At 33.3% G+C, this 25,069-nt stretch overlaps 2 protein-coding genes across 4 annotated transcripts in view; one reads left to right on the forward strand and one right to left on the reverse strand.

Moving 5' to 3' along the window:
- Window positions 1–18,781, forward strand: part of LOC150109323 (lipoma-preferred partner-like) — an 82,062-nt gene extending 63,281 nt beyond the window's left edge. For all 3 annotated transcript variants that reach the window (XM_090412548.1, XM_090412557.1, XM_090412540.1), the window contains 2 exons: window positions 12,607–12,727; window positions 18,514–18,781. In XM_090412548.1, the coding sequence (XP_090268674.1) occupies window positions 12,607–12,727; window positions 18,514–18,642 (250 nt within the window). In that variant the 3' untranslated portion in view covers window positions 18,643–18,781. The remainder of the gene's footprint in view (window positions 1–12,606; window positions 12,728–18,513) is intronic.
- Window positions 18,782–23,918: 5,137 nt separating this feature from the next.
- Atg8a (GABA type A receptor-associated protein autophagy-related 8a) overlaps window positions 23,919–25,069 on the reverse strand; it is a 40,599-nt gene continuing 39,448 nt past the window's right edge. Inside the window, exon 3 of the mRNA XM_090412571.1 lies at window positions 23,919–24,393. Coding sequence (XP_090268697.1) covers window positions 24,328–24,393 — 66 coding nt within the window. The 3' untranslated portion in view covers window positions 23,919–24,327. The remainder of the gene's footprint in view (window positions 24,394–25,069) is intronic.

A 25,069-nucleotide genomic window follows, 5' to 3' on the forward strand; every position in this document is an offset into this window, starting at 1 on the left:
ATTAATGCAATATTTGATTTAGTATGAATTGGATAATGATACCAGGTCATGTTTAATGCTAACCAAAATTCAGTTAATGCAAGGATAGCATATGCACAGTTCAGGTTACTGAGTTACCGTTATTAGATGCTGCTACTTCATTAAATTATTGAATGACATGAACGTGATCATAGCAACTCTAAAATAAGAAGAGATGTCAGAATGCCTGAATTCTATGATATGGAATATTTTAAAATGCAGGAGAAATAAAAGAAAAAGATAAAGTTGCATCAGCTTTTTGTAGTTTGCAAAGTCCACAGGGAATAGCCATATTACAATGATAGAAATAGAGCATCTTTTAACTGTATGGATTAGGGATTGCAATCAAAAATGCTTTCTCCTTAGTAGAACCATTCAGACAAAAGCTTTAAATTTGTTTAAGAGACAAAGAAAAAAAAAGTTACGAAGCAGAAGAAATATTTAATGTAAGTGTTGGTTTGATCAATTAAAAATCTAGTTCAGCTACATAATGTTAAAATTACCAATGAGGCAGACAGTGCAAATGAGGACACAGTATCTAAATATCCTGATGTTTATTATTATTTATTTATTATATGTAAGCTTCCTATTATAGTACAAAATGTTGAACAATCTTATGTGTAACTTAAGAGCAACAGCTCATCCCGGTTACGATATGCATAAAGTTACAAAAATTTATGTAATGCATTTTCATTATATACACATATGTACATTCATATAATATACATATTGCATATTATTATAATATAATTACATAATAAAATTGCAGGTGACAGGCTAATATGTACAGGGAAAGTTGCATAACATTAATTAGGAACAAAATAAAACAAAGCAGTTAAAATAGCATTAAAATTTTTACATGAGACTGGATCTTTCAATACAAATATGCTAAAAAAACCAATAATTTATACAATTATTGGTTTTTACGCATGGATAGGCTTATGTGTTCGTCAGACATATTGTAATAGGTTTCACGGTATGATAAGAACACAGATGGTTAAGAAAATAACTATTTATTGACTTAAAAGCTCCGCGCGGTTAGCCTAGTGGACACCCCTTCCCCAGGCATATGGGCGCTTCGCAACCATATGCCTGGGGAAGGAGTGTCCTAGGTTCGATTCCCGTCGGTGACGTGAGGAGCTGAAGGATCTTCCTCAGCCATAGCCAAGTTAGCCAGTCTTGGGCGTGGACAGCAGGGTTTTTCCCCCAGTTTATTCTGGGGTTTTTCATCCCGCAAAGCAGGCAAACTGGCCTTGAGAACTCAACACTACAGCTATAGGATACACCGGGGCATAAGGCTGACCACCTTATCCTGTAAACGGAGTGAGGTCCGATGATCAATGGACCCTCGACACCACAAGGTAAAAGAGGGTATAAGGAAGATGAGATGAGACTTAAAAGCTAATATTTCGCTGGTATCATATCCAGCATCTTCAGAGCACACAACACAAAGTTTGTTACAAATGCAAGACAACCACAATCCACTTTACAATGGAACTAGAAGCCAATGACTGCCTGCCCGTCTTGGACACACTGATCACACGTCTTCCAGAAGGTTCCTTATCATTTTCGGTTTATAGAAAACCTACACATACAGGGAGATACTTACACAAACAATCACACCATCACCCTTCTCAGCAATATGGTATCTTAAAAACACTAACCCATAGAGCTAGAGCAATCTGTTCCAATGACATTGCTCTCGCTGCTGAACTTTCTCACCTACATCAAACATTCTTAATCAATGGTTATAATCCCCATAAAATAGATAACATACTAAATGCTACCCATAAATCCCCTCAATCTACCACAGAAGACTACAACAAAACCATCACCATCCCAACTACGCACAGTATTTAAACCTTATATAAAATTAGCAACTCTCGTCCGTTCACCTAAGGACAAATGCACTCCTTTATCACATCCAGGTGTCTATGAAGTGCCCTGTTCTTGCCATCAAGCCTACTACGGACAGACAGGAAGAAATGTGGACATCTGCCTCAGTGAACACAAAAAATATATCTGACACTTTTGCTATGGTAAGTTGGGTCTGGCAGACCATGCTTTGGATACCCCTGCACACAGGATCAATTGGAAAGAAACAAAAGTAATGCACAGAAGCTTCTACAAGTCAGAGAGGTTGTTCCTGGAATCAACAGAAGCCTTAAAACATACTCCAAATCTTAACAAGTATGGCTGTATAAATCTACCAAAGATTTGGGAGACAGTCATCCTAAGACCAAATTAATATTTACTACTTTTATTTTTTTATTTATATTTTTTCAAACTTTCTAAGACTATCATTTGGACTACTATTTCAAAACTTGACATTTTTTTTTTTTAACCTAGATGGTGCCATATTAGGACTTTAGTCTTGTGTGGCACGCTGCAATCACTTATACTTGTCTTGCATTTGTAACAAACTTTGTGTTGTGTGCTCTGAAGATGCTGGATATCATACCAGCAAAATATTAGCTTTTAAGTTAATAAATAGTTATTTTCTTAACCATTTGTGTTCTTATCATACCGTGAAACCTATTACAACATATTGGTTTTTAATTTCTGTGGGAAAATAAACTCTTTGATTAGAGTTTTGTATTTGTTTGGGTTAGTTTCATTTCTTATTGTTAAAGGTAGTGTGTTGAATACTTTTGGCACTAAAGAAGTATAATGTTTGTGTATTGCTTCTTTATTTGCTTTTGGAACTATATATTTTAGGCTCTTATGTCTACTAAGGAAAGCATCTTGTTTGATATTTACGTATTTGTTGTCGTGTTTTATGAATAATAGTACCCTATAGACATATAAATATCTAAGGGATAGTATGGTGTATTTATTACACATTGCAGTATCCTTATATTTGTTTTCAGTTAAGATTTGAATTACTTTATTCTGAGTTGAGACTAAAGGTTTCAGTGTAGTGCGATAGATTCCTCCCCAACTTAATATACCATATTATAGTGTGCTTTGAATCCAGGCAGAATATAATATTTTTAGCATATTTAAATATAAGAATCTGTTTAGGTAGTAAAGTCTGTATAAATCTACCAAAGATTTGGGAGACAGTCATCCTAAGACCAAATTAATATTTACTACTTTTATTTTTTTATTTATATTTTTTCAAACTTTCTAAGACTATCATTTGGACTACTATTTCAAAACTTGACATTTTTTTTTTTTAACCTAGATGGTGCCATATTAGGACTTTAGTCTTGTGTGGCACGCTGCAATCACTTATACTTGTCTTGCATTTGTAACAAACTTTGTGTTGTGTGCTCTGAAGATGCTGGATATCATACCAGCAAAATATTAGCTTTTAAGTTAATAAATAGTTATTTTCTTAACCATTTGTGTTCTTATCATACCGTGAAACCTATTACAACATATTGGTTTTTAATTTCTGTGGGAAAATAAATACTCTTTGATTAGAGTTTTGTATTTGTTTGGGTTAGTTTCATTTCTTATTGTTAAAGGCAGTGTGTTGAATACTTTTGGCACTAAAGAAGTATAATGTTTGTGTATTGCTTCTTTATTTGCTTTTGGAACTATATATTTTAGGCTCTTATGTCTACTAAGGAAAGCATCTTGTTTGATATTTACGTATTCGTTGTCGTGTTTTATGAATAATAGTACCCTATAGACATATAAATATCTAAGGGATAGTATGGTGTATTTATTACACATTGCAGTATCCTTATATTTGTTTTCAGTTAAGATTTGAATTACTTTATTCTGAGTTGAGACTAAAGGTTTCAGTGTAGTGCGATAGATTCCTCCCCAACTTAATATACCATATTATAGTGTGCTTTGAATCCAGGCAGAATATAATATTTTTAGCATATTTAAATATAAGAATCTGTTTAGGTAGTAAAGTCTGTTTAACATAATCCTTACTTTATTTAAGACATCGGTAATATGCGGTTTCCAGCTTAAATTACTATCAATTTTTAATCCCAAGTAAGTTATTACACTGATTTTTTCTATTTTCTCGCAGTTGTAATTTGAATTTGTCCTACAATTCCAATCATGTAAAATTAATTGTGCAGTGAAGTTTATTTTGCCTGTTGTATTTTGCAAGTTAAAATTTACATATTTAGTTTTTGAGACATTCAGACTGAGTTTGTTTTTGACTGTAACCAATTTGTTACTTTGAAAAGATCAGCATTCACAATGGTTTTCATTTGTTTGGCTGTGTCTGTAGAGAAAATTAGTACTGTATCATCTGCAAAAGTATTTATTTTACTGTTTAGTTTAAAATTGCAGAAGTCATTGATATAAATATTAAATAATATTGGTCCCAAGATTTATTGATTGGTTAATTGGTTAATTATTAATTGGTCCCTTGTGGTACACTGCAGTCTACTGTTTTGGAGCTGCTATAGCTATTGTTTATTTTTACAATTTGTGATCTGGCATTTAAGTAATTTTTGAACCGGTTTAGGGCAGTACCTCGTATTCCAATGACTTCTAATTTTTTTATTAAAATTTCATGTGATACAGAGTCAAAAGCTTTGTGTATATCTAGAAATACTGCTAATGTTAGTTTATGTTCGTTAAAGGAGGTGTAAACTGTATTTGTGAAGTTCAGTAAAGCACGTTCTGTACTAAACTTTTGCCTGAACCCAAATTGATTCTTTATAAAATTAGACTCGTGAAATTCTTGTTTTTGTCCAAGAATTTCACGAGTCTAATTTTTACCAATTTCTCTAATATTTTTGAAAAGACCGGTAGAAGGGAGATCGGTCTGTAATTTTTCAAGTTATTTTTGTTTCCCTTTTTGTAAATAGGTACAACTACGGCTTTCTTAAAATCTGATGGAAACGTGCCTGTCATCAGTGATAAGTTAAAAATGTACATTAGGGGTTCCATAATATACATTTGGCATTCTTTCACAATGCTTGTGTTATACCATCGTATCCTGAAGTATTGGTTGTTTTTAGGCTAGCTATAACACTTTTGATTTCTTTTTCACAAGTGGGGAAAAGATATATATGGAGTTATCAAGTCTCTTGAGAGTGCAATTCTGAGGGGTGGGATTAGCATTTTTCAGAATGCTTTTACTGACTGTGGCAAAATGGTTATTGATTTCTTCAGCTAATCCTCTGTCTCTATTTTCTCTATTCCTATCGTTATCTTTAAGTATGGGGAGGTTTTGTTTGTGTATCTTTGCTGATTAATTCATTCACAAACTTCCATTGTTTTCTAGGGATTTCCTTGGCATTTTAGGAATTCATTTCTGTAGTATTCGTTTTTACTTTCTTTTAATTTATGATGTATTAGATTTCTACATTACTTGAAACTGTGTTCATAATATTGATTGTGCGGGTATTTTTAAATTCTTTATCTCTAATTTTTTGTAGTGTCTGATTTCCTGTGTAATGCAGGGCTTTGTTTCTTTCATTTTGTTTATTATTTTAACTTTAATCGAGTCTTATATTTTATTGTTCAATATTACAATAAATTTATGATACAAGGTATCAATATTTGTTTCCGTTGTTATTAAATTGGATAATTTAGAATTAAAAAAAAACTTGAATACGTTTCATTAATACAGTTAAGGGACAATTTCATACATTTTAGGAATGGAGAGGTAGTTATTACAATTCAAGTAAGGTTAATGAAACAGATCTTCAGCACCTTTCCTTATATAAACTTTGATGTTTTCAGATAGATTTATGTAATAGTTTGCTGTTTCCCATTGGATCCTGTGACTAGTGTTTTCAGTCCCTTGTTGTGCTAGGCCATATTTGTGAGGTTTGATAATGTGGTCTTGATGTTTAGAGATGCATTTGTTGACAGATCTTCCTGTTTGTCCATAGTAAGACAAGTTGCACAAATGTGGTACTTTGTGTATACCAGGTAGCCCTAAGCAACCCCCCCCTCCTATTCCTGTTCCTTTTGTCCTCTCTGAAGATACTATATCCTTTGCATTCTATACTGCCCAAAATGCCTCATACTTATTTCAAATACTTCTGGCATTAATATACATAAACTTCAATATACCCTTCATCTTATAACCTCTCTTACATTTATGTTGTTTAACTCACTAAAGTTAAGAATTTTAGTGAGTTAAGAACATGGGGAGCTACAGTCAGCATCATGTGATCACACTCCCACTTACTCTACTTTGCTTGGACCCACACTCACTGCATTCTCCCCCCCCCCTTCAAACATTCTAGTTTCCCTGACTCTGCTCTTCTGAACTCTCACTGAACAATACTTTCTCAAGACTCCTAACCTCATATCCATTCAAATGCAAGCCATCTGCCTTATATAAATCTTTCCTTCCTTCCATCAAACTCAGTCCATTCCACAAACTCCACACCATTCCTGTGCACTGACTCATTCGCTGTCAGAGCTCTCCATTACCATGATGACAAGAGACTCACTTACTTTCTCACTCTTCTTTTTTGCACATACTAGTAACCCTTTCATATCTTCTTGCATACCATACTTGTCACCTTTTAAATCATTTGTACCAGCTAAAACAAACATCTTTCATCTTCACTTTCTGCATTCTTACAACATCACTAACATCCTTAATCATGGCACCAGAAAAACAATTTCATCACACTCTTCTCAAACACTCTATCAGTGAATCAGCACATATGCTTTTACTCTTTCATACTCTGCACCCCCCCCCCCTTGTATTTTCTCCAACTATTCAATCCCATATTTTGTTATATGTGGAGAATTCCACATAAGTGCACTTTCCATTACAATCTTTATTCTCTTCCACCATTTTATCCTTGTAGTCACTTATACTACACAGAACATCAACCTTACCATTTACAATTGCATTTTCTTGTCTTTCATTACAAAGTATATATTTGAAGTATTTGGTAATAAGTTTTAAGGCATTTAATCCTTTGTGACAAGTATGAGTTGTTTGCAGGTGGTGCAAAGTTGAAGAGAACTATTGTGGAGGGAAAATCAGAGAAGGTACTGGTGGTGAGTGAGCAGGCAGTATATTAGGAATTAAGTAAACTCAATGTTAACACAACAATAGGATTCAGACTTGTTACCACACGATACATGACTGATGATTAAGAGAATATTTCCAGTGAGTTAGTAAATGCCTTGACATTACCTGTTTTAGCAGGTAATGTCAAGGTATTAGAGTTATTAGAGGGACAAAACCCCCCAAAAGGAGTGCATATAGGGTAAAATTGCCCTTTTCTTGCAGAAGTTTCTGTAATGGTCAGCATGTATTTGTGCAAGGGAGTCTGCATTTTAGCAGTCTGTATTATGAACATGGCAAGAAAATGTATTAGGCAAAGATAATATACATTTAATACACTAATATACAATAGTATATTAAAATTTGCAGAGGCCATTGATAGGTTGCTACATGAACAAGTTTAAGGAAATTGGAATAGGTGGGTTTAGATAACAGTGTGTTAGATAGGAGATTGGCTGTCTGATAGGTATCAGCAAGCTGTGTGTGGGGTAGGTGGGAAAGCATTATTCAAGAAGAGAATGGTCACCAGTGGGGTCTTTTTAGGGGTTGCTACTGCTTCTTAACTTATGCTAATATTGGGAGAGGTTTAAATGGTAGTATGAGTTGTTTGCGAATCGTGCAAAGTTGAAGAGAACTATTTTGAACAAATGTAGTGACTTTACAGGAGGATTTGAATAGACTACCGAGGTGGGCAGTTGGATGGTATTCCAGTTTAAGATTGCAAAGTAAGTTTTCAAATTTGGAAGGCAAGAATGGGATACAGAAAATATATATTTCACGAGGATATCTTGAATGAGATGGAGGAAGTGAAGGCACTCTCATGTGATTAAGTGAAATTTAAGGGATACACCATTAGAATTGTGAAGATGTTGTGTGAGGATAATTTAAATGATGAGAAGAACAATGATATGTGGAAGTAAAGAGGCAATAGTTCCGTTAAGTGTATATTAGTTTGCTGATTTGGTCACCTGGCTTTCATGGTAATGTGATATTGTTATTATTCTGGACCACCATGGAGTCATAAGATTCATCATGGGAGGTACACCTTAGATAACACAAAGATATATCACTCATTAACTTTCTGCACCTTCATCATCTTCTTAGGCTATGCAGCAGTGCATTCATGCTCTTACCATTCTCCATGCAAAAAAAACTTATTTCTTATCCTTACTTCTTCCTTTTGCAACTTTTGGGGTTAGTCCTTGCCTTCTCCTGAAAAAATCTCCCATTGTCAGTCTGGGAGATTTCTTCATCCCTTTCAAAGCCTGATTAGATATGAGCACAGTAATCCAGATGTGGTGTGATCAAGGCTTTATACTATGGAACCACAACCCATTTATCTCAGATGGTCGGTGCTCTTCTCAGTATTGCAACAGTCCTCTAGGTTGTCTTTTTTTGCAACATCTACAGTCATCCCAAAATTCTTTGTTACTTCCACTTCTTCCAGTATAACTGGAAGTAATTTCAATCCCAAATTTTAAAACCTTGCATTTAGTTGCACTACATCCCATTCATTCATTTTGCCACATCAGCTTATTCAAATTCTCCTAAGTCACAGTATCAGTGCTATTATTATTAACCCTCCCTAGCTTCTTATTATCTGCAGACAACTGAATATATTTCTGTAATTCAGTGACAATATCTTTGACAAAGATTGAAGAGAAACAGTTGTAGTATACTGAACCCTATGGAACTCCATTTCTAATTGTTTTACTCTGTGATGCTGACCCCCCCCCCCCTTTTTTTTTTAATGTTGGTCCCACCTACAAAAATTTATTTTTTTATAGTGCATTCATACTGTGGAAATTATTAGAATTTTTACTCATTTTATATATATTTTTATTGTATTTGTTTTCCTTATTTTTTTTAAAATCCAGAAACTCTGCTCTAGAGACCAAACATGGAACTTTTCAAGCCTCCAGTAAAAGGACTGGTATTCTCACATTGGACAATGAAATTTATCTCCCATTGAACCCACAGCCTGTTGTTTGGAGAATGAATGTGCTAACCACTCAGCCAACCAGTTCACCATATATACAACTTTCTGATATCAGAAAGCTGTTTCCCAATCTGGTCCATATCCTGTAAAATTCCTTTGAAAAAACCAAAAAAATGGCGGTATATGTCTGCTGTTGTTACTCTATTATAAAAGGCAACCAGATTATTAAAAACAAAAGTATCTCTTAACAAATCCATGCCAGCCTTCTTAAAATAATAATGCTCTCACCTACCCAATTCTGTATATAGACTACTATCAATTTTTCCAAAATCCTAATAATCAGAGAACAAATACAAACTGATTTATAGTTTGATACCTTTGTTTTACCACCACTCTTATCCCATTCAGCTCCTCAGACACTTTCCCTATTGCATGATTCATTAAACAGCTAGGTCACTGGCATGGCCAGTTCCTTGTAAATTTCCCTTAAAATATATGAAATCTCGTCACCTTACAAACACCTAGTCTTTGGAATATATCCTCTTCTTTCATAGAATAAAGACTACTTTACCAGGGTGAAACACTCTAATAAAGTGATCATTAATTTGCTGCTGACTGCTAGCAAAAGAACTCCTTGGGATTCTCTTTGGATCACAGCATTAGTCTCCTCTATAATTGTAATTCCTTATGACTTACTTTCCATGTGCAGTTTTCTGTTTGATTTTTACTCTATATTTCTTTATCTTCTTCACTCAAGGAACATGTTCCCTTCACCACATGCTAATAAATTTGTTTCTGAAGAATTCCAAATTACCATATGCTGTTTCCTCTGACCAGTTTATATTGCTTTTAGTCTTCCTTCATTGATCAATTCTCATTTTGCACTTGCCAAACTAATTTGCATAGCCATTTCCAGCTTATCATCCCACTAAATATCCTGTCCTATCCACAGAGTAGCCCTTAAGTCATGGAACATGCTGTAGAAAGGTCCTGTCTTTGTGAAGTCGAAAATGGAAGGTATTTATGTGATATGGTTTTTCATAACTAATAAAAAAAAATTCTGGTGATGTTAAAAAAACTTATGCAGTTGCTTGAGAAAGATGAATGTTCCATGACTTATGGGCCACCCTGTACTTTTGCCTCATACCATTTACTCTTAAAACTATTAGTGCCATTTCCCCTCTGATTACCTACTCTGAGAGAATACAATTCATCTCTTACCATAAGTAATACCTCACTCTGTTTACCTTTCCTGTCTTGTCAAAATATGCTAAATCCTTCACATTTTTTACCTTTCAGGACGTCTTCCTCCTCTGTCAAAAGTTTCACTGCTATGGATAGACTGATTAGCTTTATTCCCAATACTTCTGGCAAATTTGTATATATAGAAAACCCAGTGTACTATCATTATTCCCATAGCTGTTATTACTACACACTCCACTCAGTTCTGCATTTTATATATATACACACACGGACAAAGAAATTGGTGCACCAGGAAGAAAATACAGTACAACGGTGAAACTAAGCAAATAGCTAGTGTGGGGGTGGTATGCAAATGATCCAAGTTTGGTGCGATTGAGCATGCCCACTCGAGCATGGCGCTGCAAGCACGAACCGGCAGCCTTATAAAGTTGGCACATAGTCGATAGCCGATTAAAGCGAAAAGCACCAGCCAACGCCAGCTAGAGTACAGAGTGACAATAATGCCGGGTAGACATCGATTTAAGCAACTTACGGACTTTGACGGAGGCATGATCATCGGCCTGAAAACTGGAGGGTGGTTGGTGCACCGTAAAGGCATGCACATGAACCATTCTGACCATACCGTCCGACAGTGTTGGGAACTGTGGACATGTTCTGGCGCTGCCATGTGGCAGAGCGGCACCGGTCAGATCAGGAGGACCAACGCTAGAGAGGATCGACGGATCGTTCGGCAAGCACGGAGGGATCCCACCCGATCCACTATACAGGCAGATGTAGTGGCTCCTGTGTGCCCACGAACCATTTCCTGACATCTCGCGGAGGTGAATCTATGATCCCAGCGCCCCTTATGTGCCCCCATTAACATCGCCGACTCCATTTGCAGTGGTGCCAGTGAGAGCGACGTGGAGCACCACATACTGGTGACGTGTGGTCTTCAGCGATGAGTGCCGCTTCGTCTTGGGGACAGATGATCATTGTGTCCAGGTGTGGACACAATGATCATCTGGTCGACACAATCCTGACCTCGCTATTGAGCGCCATATCTCCCGCACTGCAAGCATTATGGTCTGGGGAGCCATAGCCTACGATAGCCGATCACCCCTCGTAGTGGTACATGGCACATTGACGGGGCAGCCTACGGCCCCATGTTCTCCCATTCCTGGCCAGGATACCAGGAGCACTATACCAGCAGGACAATGCCCATCTACAATGGCTCGGGTTGCCCAGGCCTGCCTACATTGTGTACAGACACTTCCGTGGCCTGCCCACTCCCTGGACTTGTCCCCTATCGAGCATGTTTGGGAGCAGCTGAAATGCCAGCTCCCACCATGCCACAATATCCAGGATTTGGAGCACAGTGTCCAACATGTGTGGGCCAGTCTGTCTCTCTCTATATATATATATTGATTTTATGTCTGTCTTTCCTGTATTGTTTCTCAATACAGGGGTCGAAACATCAAGTTATTTTATTATTAATCAGTAAAATAATCTTTTCAACACGTGTGTTTTGTGTCCCTAAATTCATAAATATGAATAATATTCATTTATATTTTATTATATCACTTATGTCCTTCAGACTTACTCATAAATTTTCTCCTTCCTGATACTGTCATTTGATAGATGAATATATCTAAATCTAAAGAATTCACTTTTGCTTAAAAATTCATTTTTGGAAATGTTATTTAATATTCCAGATTTATCAAAACAGATCCCATGGTCTCCATTCTTATTTTTCCCTGTTATTGGTTAGTAACATTTTCAGAGTTCAGTTGTCGATTTTCTTTGGGTCTCCATGATCTACATATGCATTTGTCAACTGTGTGCAACCAGCCTGGTTAGCTGGTTACATGTTCTCCAACCTATGAGTTTGAATCTTGCCATGGGGATGGAGGTTTGAGATTGTCTTTAGGTGAGAAATGAATTTCATCATCGAGATGAGACCATCGCACTGCTTATTAGAGACCTGGAGTGGCTTTAAAAAGCCATGTTTGGTTTTTAGAGCAGTTTCCAGGTTGCGTAAAAAATAAATTTCTTAGTCTACCAACAATACGAATAAACCTTTCGTGGGCGGGGGTGACATTAAAAAAAAAAGAACATTACTAATGGCTCCCAAATTGTTAGCAAAATGAGAATGTATTTTGTGACAAAGTACAGATATAGCATTTTCAAATTTAGGAAATTAATTAAAAACAGTTGAAACTATTACAAACATCAGGTCTCTGGTAGGTACACTTTAATCTAAAAAATATTTCCTACTTCTAAACATACATCATTAAAGTTCCTCTTTAATCTTTTATAAGTTTTTAATCACTATAGTAACTATAGGAATTCTTATGTGCCAAAATTATTGTTAAAATATTCATGTAAATTATGATTACTTTGGCATCTTTATATTTTTATTTAAATGTATGCTTTTTTTTTTTTTAACTTGATTAAAAATTTTTATTATGAACATTAGATAAAAAATTTGCAACCCTTCCCTTAGGAAATATGCTCCACAGTGTTTTGGCTGCAAGCAGCTAATTGTGCCTGATGCTGGTCATGAGGAGGTTAAAAGAATTCTGGCCATGGGTCGTAACTATCATCCAACTTGTTATCGCTGTGAGGTAATAATCATATATATATCCTTTTTAACTTAAATTTTTTTTTTTTCCACATTCAGGAACAAAAGTTCCTCTGTAAAAACAGCTCTTTTTGCATATCGAAATGATAAAAGAAAGAAAAGCAAAGCAAAGTAAATTTGAGTATGTTAACCTTCCCATTAAGGTTTCTGTTTGTATGCTTTCCAGGAAAGCTGCATACAAACCATTAGCTTCTTTTCCCATTCCTGGGAAAAGAAGCTAATTTCTTGATTTCTGGGAAATCAAGGAAATTATGGCACATTAAAATAATGGTCATTTTATTGGTCAATAATAAGAGATATACTTTTAGAACTGGGATAATTGATTAGTTATTCTTAGATGACTAATCAATTATCTCAGTTCTAAAAGGACACACTATATTTATACACTGTAATATACTTGAATTGTATTCAACATTAATGATGGCTATTTATTATTCATTATTTTTATCATGCTATTCACCAGCAAAGGACTAATAAAAGACTAAGATATTATATTCCTTTCATAATAATTAAAAGTGTATTTATAATTTCAAAAAGAAAAGGAATTAAAAAATAATTTTAATCTTTTATATCCATAAATTTTATGGATATAAAAGATTTAGCCATATAAAATAAAAAATAAAATTCATTAGAAAAATTAATTTTTTTTTTTAAAAAAATGTATCTTAAAGTCAATCAAAAGTTTAAATTACTTTTTAAAACTGAGTTTCTTTTTTTAAAAAAAAAAAACCAAGTTATTTATAACTTGGTTATAAACTTGTGGTAGAAAATGTTCTGTTTGATTTAACAAATTGGCATAATGGTTATTTCTCTGTTCTCATAATAGCAGCTTGCTTCCAATTCATGTTTAAACTCTGAGCCTGATATGAAAACATTGAATGGTGGATTTTTTTATCTTTGTATTGCTGTTCCAATTTTTTTTTTTTTTTCATTATGTTTTGTCAATTTGCTGACTTTCCATTTCTGAATGTGAAAAACTAGCTTGTGATATGTCTTCAATGAAAATGTTTGACACTGTCATCTTTACAGATTCAAAGGATTTCTTATTCAATAACAACATAATTTTCATCCCCCCCCCCAGTATTTAAATACTGAAACTGAATCAACCCAACAAACTGCATTTCTTTTTTCACAAATACTCTATATTAAAAAGAATTTTTCATTTTCTTGACAAATCCGAATTTTTTGTCGACTTAACTCATCATTTATAAAAGCAGAGGCTCTCTGAGCAGTTAGTAAAGTTGCATCGATTACACATTTCTTCATCATCTGAATTATTTTCTGTAATAACATTTCATATATAACATTTATATCAGAATCATTTCCTTATAAAGAACTTCACATACAGCAAGATGTATAACAAATGATTTTTGCAACACAGACTGGTTTTTCCAAATTCGATCATTGTATTGGCACTATTTGTAACACAAACAACGTGCTTATGAATACCGAAATCACATCCAGTTTAGCCTCTACTGCTCTTTATAGCACTATCTACAGACAACGAACTGATAATTGACGCATTCCTAATCTCCCAAAATTGCCTTCATCCACGTGCATATTTACATTTAAGAATTTTCTATTTTTTAAAGACAAATATTTGTCAACATAGTATATATATATATATATATATATATATATATACACTATACTAAACCTTGATCTTGCCCGTTTTCTTTGCATAAATTTCATTTTGAACTTTGTTCTTAATGATATCATCAGTTTCCTGATATGTACCTTCAAGGGATATACAGACTACTATGACAGTAATCAACTGTTAAGTTTGCATTATATTATTATTATAAAACAATTTTTCCACCAAATTAGTCTTTTACTTCTCAGCACTCAAATATTGTCATATCCAACATTGTGATCTTCTTCTAAGGTATTGAGCAAGTCAATCAACCTAGATCTCGGTCTTCCTCCGGGTCTTTTTTTTTTGGCATCAAACACCTGTTTTAGTAACTTTTACAATCCCATTATGTTTAAGGATCATGTCACCTGAGATTAGCTCTGTTCATACATTTCAGAATGCTAATATCATATCATATTCCTTTCTGATATCTTCATTTTTAATATGATTCTGCCAGTGCCATCTTTTGTCCCTTAATTTTGCTCCGAATTCTCATATCTAACCGCTTCCATAGCACAGTTGGAAGAATGACAGTACATTGCACCCTTTAAGTGGAAAAGGCCTAAGTTCAATTCACATCGTGACGAGAGGAATCTTTTTTCTTTCTTTTTTTTTTTCAATTGAAGGCAAGTTAGTTGATCTCACAAAGAGATAGCAGGGTTTTTCATCCGGCATACAGACAAATTGGCCTTGAGTACACACACAATGTACAGACCAAAAATATTAGTGGTGGTGGGCAGTAGATGATAGTAGTGGCAGTTCTCTTTATTTGGTGGAGACAGAGCTGTAGAATGGGTGTCCTCCCTTGACAAGTCTTTGAACTCCATGGAGGCATCACGTAATAATCAATGATCTATAGACTTTGATCAAGTGCTTTATTTCTAATCCAACTCTCAGATCCATTACACTTGTGTGAACACTGACTTGATTTTAATGTTTTGACTAATTCTCTTCTCTTATTCCATAAATTTATTGAAGTGGCTCCTCACTATACTAGCTTTGCTTATGCTGTTGTCTATTTCCATATTTAATTTGCCATCCTAAAAACTGTGCCTAAACAGCTGAAATATTGTATTGTACCTGCTCTAGGTTTTCCATTGAGAACACACCTAAGTTTTCTGTTTGCAAATGTGATCATCTGATGATGTCTGTTTTACTACCTATTTTCGTAGTTTTGGTCTTTTTATTGCTGATTTTCATGCTAGATTTGTTACAGCTGTTATTCAATTTAGTTAGAATCCTGGAGAGTTGCACTGAATGTGTTGAGTAATGCATCATTATCTGCATGAAGGAAAGAGCTAAGTTTGATAATCCTATCTAATCTCACAACAGCACCCTATTCACCCCCCGCCCAAAAAAAAAAAAATGGACAGTTTTTTTCTCTCCCTCAGAACTAACTTAGATCATGCTTTGTTTCAGGATTAGCAAGAGCAAACAATCAGGTTTAATATCATTTTCTTTCAGAATGTAATCCACATAAATGATATATATATGAGTGAAGATGTGTACACCCTTGTCTTACACCTGATTTTTCATTAAACCATGTTAATGATATATTCTTTATATATATATGGATGGATATTCATTATCACTAGTTTGCAGAGAGCAAATATCTTTTCTGGTATTGGCCGTCTTATATTTCTTGTAATTACATTACATTTCAACAGCAACAAGCTTGTTAACAATTTCTGCCAAGTGCTTCTTTTGTGAATGCCATTTGTGGACCAGCCTCAACACAATAATGTGAAACTCAACTTTTTGGCATTTTGTAGTTCATTTGGGTTCTTATTAAAATATGGCTAATTGAATCAGACAATTAGAGGTTTAAAATTGCTCAAGAAATAAGCATTACTATATATTATATTTATTAGAATGATTTAGTGAATAACATTCAGCATGTTTTATTATTATGGACATAAAAATTAAAATTCTGGGATTTTCAAATCCATTGAAAATGACTGGGATGCTGGTCTCCCAGAAGAGAAATCCTATCTAACAACAGCTCCCTATTCCCCCCCCCCCCCATCCTCAGAACTAACAGATTATGTTTTGTTTCAGGATTAGCAATAGCAAACAATTTTCAGCTGATTTTTTTCTTCTATGAATACTGCCCAAGAGTATCGTACATATAGTGTAGAATAGTACCCTCAAATGATCAAACATTGTATAACCCTTAGTCCAAACATGGCAAATTTTCAAGTCACTGAATGTCTTCAATAACCAAGTTGATAGTCTCACTACAGATAACACCATCTCCCACCTAAACATGGTCACATAATGGAGATGACCATCACCTGAGAGAGAGAGGAGAGATGCTATTCAGTTAGCCATGAAGGCCAGGCTAGTTCTACCATTTTGTATTCTTCCAGTAATAATTCATATTTAACAGTGTGTTTTTATATTGTAATTTCAATTCTTTTCAACCATAAACAGTATTAACTCTTTAGTAAATTCCAGGTCTTATGCAAACATAAGTTTCTGTGGTTTAGCAGTTCTGTGAGAAGTTTTTGATATTGAGACCACATTATGATGTAAATAAAGTTTAAAAAAATAAGCCATTAAAACCTGACAAGTCCATATCAAGATTCCACTCATAATGACAAGAAGCGAACTCAGACCTTTTGCAATCAAAAGGTGTAGTATATCATTGTTCTTCCAAATGCTCTAGTCCATTAATTGTATTTTTTTTTAAACAAAGGATCTACTGTTAAGACATAACTTGGAATGTTATTGGGTATTGTTTCTATCCTCTGATAACAAAAAAAAAAGTAGACAGGTGGATATTTTGAAAACTTGTTCAAATTCAGTGCACACTTTTTCTCGAATATGAATGCTTACAGCAGTATGATCATATATATTCATGATGTAATATTATTATAATATTAAATAAGTAAAATCTTGCCTTTATTATGTAAGATAGCATTCGACAAAGCAATACCAAATTGTTCAAATTTGTGTTAGAATATCCATAGTCAGATATAAGCAACAACAAAATGGTATCAAAAAAGCTCTTTTCATATTTATATTATATAAATATAAAATATACTTTATATTTTTTTCCCCTCCAAATTATTATCTCAAAAAAAATAAAAAATGCTTTTTGTCAATAACTTTGTCATTATTCTTAGAAATCCACAATGTCGTATATTTAAAAGACCTACAGATCTCAAATGATTTCTAAGCATGTGCCAAGAATTGGAACATGCTTAGAAATCATTGTGTCATTTGATAACTCTAATTTTGCAGAATATTATATCATCTGGCTTGTATTATTAAAATTCAAGCCAGATGATATAACTGGCTTGTATTTTGATACAAGCCACTTATATCATCTATTTTGAATGGCCTTTTCTTGTTTATTAGGAAATTATGGTATAAATTGATTGTTAAAGGGTGGAATATATTATACAGGAACATGCCCAATGACTCATTGCAGGAGACCATTATTCACACTTATCACTCTCTCTCTCTAAGCTATTTTTGTCCGCTTTTGCAGTATACCCTCTGAACTTCAAATCCCTCTCGTCCAGTTCTATCAGCATAATACACAGCTTGTAATCTGTTTGTTCTAAATTGCATAATCTTGAACTTTGTCACTTCATTAACTTGCAAGCATTAGCTTTTTTGTACATACTATGTCTATTAAAATCAAACCTGTAGAATCTCTACCTCAGCTTCCCAGTTTTGCATCAGCAAACAACTGGATATTCTCACTCAAATCATTCCCTATGTTGCTAGTGTACATAAATGTAGCAACAGCCCAAGTAGAGAGCATTTGGCATACCACTTTCACCCACCCACCTTCTCTTGAATACTACTTTGATAGCTAATGGCATGGAAGCTAGCACCTCCATGCCATCAGCTTCATATTCATCCCCATTCACTCTAGTTTATGGAATTATTTTGCAGAATATTATGCAAAAGCTGAAAACTTAATTTTTTTTTTTTTAACAATGCCATTCATTGTAAATACACCATTCAGCCTTTCATATCATATACTTCCATAATTAATATACATTATTTGTTTATTTTTATTTGGTATCTTTATTATACCAAGAATCAATATCAGAAAAGAAGTTTGTTTAGTATCAAACACTTTAATAGTTTTGATATTTTAATTCTTTCATAATTTTTAGGTCTGTGGTCTACTGCTTTCTTCTCAAGTCGAAGGACATGGATGCTATCCACTTGACAGTCAGGCTTTATGCTTCAAATGTCACACCCAGAGGCGCAGACTTCATACACCAGGAAGCACAAGTCGCTGAGTTTGTTAAAAAAACATGTTTTTTTTTTATACTTTGCTTATAACTGCAAGAATGTTTTATATTTTGAAATTGTATGTGGGAATAGGGAAAATGTACAGCATTTGTTTTAAGTAAAAATTATCAGTGATGTTTTCTTAAATTTTTTTTTTCTGTTTAAATTTATACATTGCTTGTAACATAACCACATATAACCTTATTGCAAAATTAGTTTTTTAATATGCTGTGAAACATGCATATACTGTAATCCTGCAATTGTAAATCATTATCAGTAATTGAGGGTTACATGGTGCTGTACCAGAAGGCCACTTGACAAACACATACACTCAAGGATTGATGAACTGAGGGATTTGTTATTTGAAGATCAGTTTATTGAAAGATACACAAAGTACTGAGATCTGGGGAAATGGTTTCCAGTATTTTTTTTTCTTTTATTAATATGAGTGATTCTCCATATATGTTACTTTATACAGAATACAAATTAATTTTATGAGTTTTATTTCATCTTATCTTCTGTTCATTAAGTTTTCTACCACTTTGTGTATGCTATAGGGACATTGTTGCTTTGTTTCTTGATGCAGATGAAATAATAGTTAAATTTACTTTTAAATTCTTCAGTAATATTATTACACTGGCAAAACTATTAAATTACATCAATTACATAATTTCAGAGAAGTTTTTCAAATAGTCATCAAGTCATACTTTTAACTACCTCAGATGCAAAATATATACTGGTGAAAAGGGTATTAAAATAAGAACTAATTTTTTTTCTTTTTCGTTTTAAAATTTTAAACAATGCTTAAAACTTTAGGCTTTAAAAAAAAATAGAAAAATCCTAATTTATTTAGGATTTTTCTATTTTTGAAAAAATGCAACATGTTTAAACAAATATTAGCAATGCTTGTATGAAAGTGAAATATGGATGTTATAAGTAATAAACAAAATGAAACAAGAAATGCAACATGCACATATTTTGACCACAAAAGAAATGACAATATATTAAAATCATATATATATTATGATTTTAATATATATATATATATATATATATATATAAAATCTGAATTGGATAGAACAGTAAATTAAATGACATATCTGATATCCTAAATTAATCATTAAAATTGCAATATCATTGCTATTCCACTGAAATAACATGGGTAGAAATGTGAGATGATTTATATATTTCAACCATAAGAAATGATCTGATCTCTTTAATAAAAGAGATCAGAACAGATCAAAAGATCTATATCCATGATAAAAACAAGGTTGAATTTTCTTCGATAGTCCATAAGGGTTATTGGGAGAAGATATTAGGCGACAAACAGCCTCAGTTTCTTTCTATACTTTGCTTTCAACTCTGTAAAATGAAGTGCCAATTTTTATATATTGTCCATCCAATTTACTTCAGATCTTCCTCTGTTTAAAGTTCCTGCACTGCAGATCATTAGATCTGCTGATAGACCTAATCCAGATGATGTTTCCCCCTTTGAACTTTTTATAGATTTAGTAATATGGTATTTTTTTTATGTATATAGCATCTCATTTCAAATGAAAGCAACTTCTTTTATAAAGGTCCAGATTTCAGTGCTGTAGAGGAGTGCTGAATTAACATTAGTCAAAAATATCTATATATTTATGATTTTGTTATCTATCCACAGTGACTAGTTTTTGGAGCAATATTTTTGCAAGTTTTGTTTTGATATCAAGTTTATTATTTCATCTTTCTTAAGAATATTGCCTAGGTCAATAGTTCCTAATCAGGATACTGCTATGAAATTTATTCTAGATATTGGACACAGATTATACCTATCTGAAAATTTTGTAAAAATACAGTGTAAAAGATAAACCTAGAATTTAACTGGCTATGCGCTTTGCAACCGTATGACTGGGTTTGATTCCCTGTCGCTGACATGAGGAGTTTAGGATCGTTCTCAGACATAGCCAAGTTAGCCGGTCTTGGGCATGGACTACAGGGATTCTCTCCCTTGTTTATCTGGGATTTTTCATCCCGCAAGCAGGAAAACCGGATTTGAGAACTCAACGCTTCTACAGACATAGGATACACTGGGAAGCATAGGGCTAACCACCTTATCATTGCGTATGGTTGCAGTTAAATGAATAGAAAAACCCTTAACACTGCAAGGGAAAAAAGAATATACTTCACACTACAATCACTATTCCACCACTTATCAATCTCTGCATGAATGCACTTTTAAATACTTTCTTTCTTCCTGAGTTTTTACTGTTATTTAGAATGGAAGGAGATTTTGACATGAATGCTAGATGGAGGGGTTCCATAAATTTTTTAAAAAGGTCACTAGTTCTGAACTCATCAACTTCAATATAATATTACATGTACCCTCAAGTAGATTTTTTTTTCCCCTTCAGCTCTTACTGCAGCACTTCCTTCTGGATTAGAAGCACAGATTTGTCATTTTTTTAAATTTTGGAGTACTTATAATTCGGCCCTAATTTTTAAAGTAAGATCTGGCTTTGTGGTGATTTCCTGAAAGTCTGATGTGTTCTTTACTAGATTCCATTATCATATATCTGGAAGCTGCTCAAATAGGGGAAGGAATTACTATAACTTTGGGTTCAACCACCAATTGCAGAAGATAAATATAGAGATGTAATCAATCATATCATTATTTATTGCACAATATTGTAAATTTTCCAAAAGGCATCAGTCCAAATAGAGCTTGAGGCTTTCTGTAAGTCAATAAAATTACGACATGTTATTTTGTTTTATGTATTTTTTTTTTCTCCAGCGATATGTAGTGTGAATATATATAATTCTCTTTTCCCTGAATCCAGTGCGAAAGTCTAAAATTTGATTCAATTTTTAATTAATTTTTAATTTAGAATTATTTAAATGAAAGGTCAGTGAACTGTGGCTATAATTTTTGTTGGTGCAGAAAACTTGCTACTAAGGTAATTGTTAGCAGGAGACTGAACAAAAGAGATAAGCACTTAAGGAAAGAGAAAAAAGGAGGAATGCTTGCTGGTGGTAAAGTGCACACTTAATTTTAGTCAACTTATGTTGCCTGCAGTAGCTCTGAACTGAGATCAATAAGAAAAATGTATACTGAGATGGAAAGATGAACAAGTTTAATCATTACAGGCTTTCCATTACCAACAGCTTCCTCTTCCTTTCTGCACTTTCTTTAACTTCTTTTGTCCTCTTCAGTTTATCCCTTTCTTTCTGTGAACCACCCTACCAATGAACTTGCAATAAGGTTAATTGAATCTTTCATTTATGTAATTCCAAATTTTGGAAGACAACTCAAATATCTTTGCTACTATAATAAGATTACTTGACGTGCACTAGCTCTAACAAGGATATACTTCTACAAGCTAATATGCATATTGGATAATTAATTTACTCTTCCAAATGGAAACATGCTTTCTGTTCCAAACCAATCATCCATCGGTATTTAACATGGCTGACTGTTTGTAGCCCTTGATTCATGGATCAAGTAATTTCTGATAAATATATAATGGTTAATTGGTTTTGGACAGAATACATGTTCCGTTTGGAGGGATATATTACTTCTCAAATATGCATGTTACTTACTAATTTGTAGTAAATAACATGCATATTTGAGAAGTAATATATCCCTCCGAATGGAACATGTATTCTGTCCAAAACCAATTAACCATTTTATATATATATATATTTATCAGAAATTACTTGATCCATGAATCACTAGCAGCACTGAGATAGCTGGTTGTGCTGGATTACACAAAGATATTTTAAGGCCACAAGGTGAGATTATTACGGTTAACAGGAGGTTCCCACCTCTCAATGAGTTTCAGGAGAAAAACAAGTTTTGTCTCCATATGGCTAATAACTTTCATAGCCTTTCGATATGTATGTATGCATGCACTTTTCTTTTTTTTTAAATAGTCTTTCTTTCAAAGTGAGTTAAAAATATGCACTGCAGCATAAATTCTCACACGTCTCTCCTCTTAGCACTTTTATTTTATTTTATTATTTTTTTTTTTTGTCTTCAGAAAATAATTATGTGAAGAGTGTAATTGATGTTGATTTAGTCTTTGAATCATTTCTTGGGATGGAAAACAAGACACCATCCATCTGCAGCCTTGGCATTTAGGCAAATTAAATAATATAGGCATGCAAAATTTCAGTTGCTGTATCAACTATAAATATCAATGAGATTTCTAAATAATATACCATAAATAATCATATTATTGAATCTATTGATCAAATTTCAAAACATGAGAAATGAAAATAATGTGTTTGTTGAGGTCTCCTACTGTCCATATATATTCAATTTTGATTAGCTCTGCTATTGGACAAGTGAAATTTCGATTGTAAATTATGCTTGCTTTTATCAGAAGAGCAAGCTTTAATTCTGATCTTCTAATTCTTAACAAAAACACAATGACTTGTGCTTTTACAGAAATAATATGGACACCAATCTTTAGTCTTATAAACAACATATGTATGATGGAAATAAATCAATTTTAAAATTATATGAATTACAAATAACAGCAGTTTATTTCTTAATGAATGCCTTCAGAAGAAAATAAAATTTGTTATGTGTAAATGGTATTCTGAAAAATTAAATAATAATGCCTGTTACTTATATATATTTGAGTATATGTAATTATGTCAATATTCGTTTCATTCTTTTTCCTGCAGAGGCTGTTATTCCTAGATCAACGTAAATTATATTACACTGTTTAAAACAATACAGGTCTTTTTCAATTACAAGCTGTCTTCACTTGTGTTCTTGCTTATCTTTTAAATACATAATGTTATTCATAAAAGAAGGAAGAAAGGCAATGCATCATAGTCCTATCTTCAAAGGCACAAATAAAAGACTGGTTTTAAGTATGCAATTCTGTTCCTGTTTTACATATTGTAAGAGCTTAAACTGTGTGAAATACTTTATTGGCAAATCACAAACACATCTGAAAATTAAAAAAAAAAAATACAGATAAAACATCTTATAACTTAAAGTGACCTCTTACTGCACAGGAAGAAAAAATATCACAGCTCGTACTGTACATGCATATTTTTTTGTCGTGTTTTTAAAAAAAGTTGTACGACATATTACAGGTGACAAATATATTTAAAAACATTTAGAGCATTTAACATAAGGACTGGAGCAATAAGACTTTCCTTAGGCTTTGGAATAGTTATGAATAGTCATTTGTTGGTTCAGGTTTAATGTTTCTCTTTCTTTGTTTTTTTTTTTTTTTTTTTTTTTTTTTTAATTTGAAGATCAAATAATATCAAGTACATAAAACAATAGGTTTCAATTAAGTTTATTAATGAGCTTACTACTACTGTACAAATCCTGAAAACAAAACATTAAAAATAAAATAAAATAAAAATACAGTCAGATAACTATATAAATAAGAACAGAATATTTAATCTCTTTAAATTTAGCTGTTTAAAGAAGTATTACCATAAGGATAGTAACTTGATATCACAAATGCTGAAAAAATATTTAATGCTACAGATTTGTGATCTGTAACCTGAAATATGTATAATTATAAAAGTGGCTTTCTGGTTTTTTTTTTTTTTAGAGCAAAAAAATATGCCAAATTTTTTACCAATCATTCTAAAGGGAGTCTTGTTAAATTTTACCAACAACCACATCTTTTAATTATGAAGGAAACCAAGGATAATTTCTGTGGTAAACAACACATCTGACACTAAGCTCCATATACACTCTCATCACTGTAAGCTATGTACAAAAAAAAATCTTCTTCATGATGCTCCTGTTAAAACAAACAAAAAAACCTTTAAAAGGAGCAAAGAATCTTGCTATTAAAATTATAATACTAGTTTGCTTAAATTTTTAATAAGAGTAAAACACGAGCATGCACAAAGTGCATCATCTGATCAAAAATATCCAGACACTTCATATTGGTGCATGTGTCTTTTCCTCAACCCAATGGTGAATGGGGGTATGCTTCATTATTAGGGAATTATTATTATAGAACACTGTTTTCCCATTGCCTTCCTTGTCCAATAGTATTATGTCTGTAGATATCCATCTTCATAAGCCAGTTTACCTGCTTTGAGGGACAAAAAACATGGGTTACCAGTAGAAAAAACCTCCACCTTTGTATGATGTCTGATAATGGGTCCTTCCATCACCAACAGGTATTGAAACCAACTCAGCTACGGAGGATCACTCATAGTGGATATGGCTATATACAATCATGGCTTGTACAGGTATAAAAAGAAGCACATGGTTCTGCAATCTTCATAGACAAACAATAACAGTAACATGGGCTGTTCTGAAGAGCTCAATGACTTCTGATGTATAACTATTATAGGATGCCAATCTTTGCAACAACTCAATTGGAGAAATTTCTATTCTGCTCTGCTGCAGCTGTCCATATCAACTGTAAGTGATGTTATTGTAAAATGAAATGAAATTGCAAGTGA

The sequence above is a fragment of the Typopeltis vanoorti genome, chromosome 2 (assembly GCF_054136105.1).
Source record: "Typopeltis vanoorti isolate ZY-2024b chromosome 2, IOZ_Tvanoo_1.0, whole genome shotgun sequence".
Classification (NCBI taxonomy): Eukaryota; Metazoa; Arthropoda; class Arachnida; order Uropygi; family Thelyphonidae; genus Typopeltis; species Typopeltis vanoorti.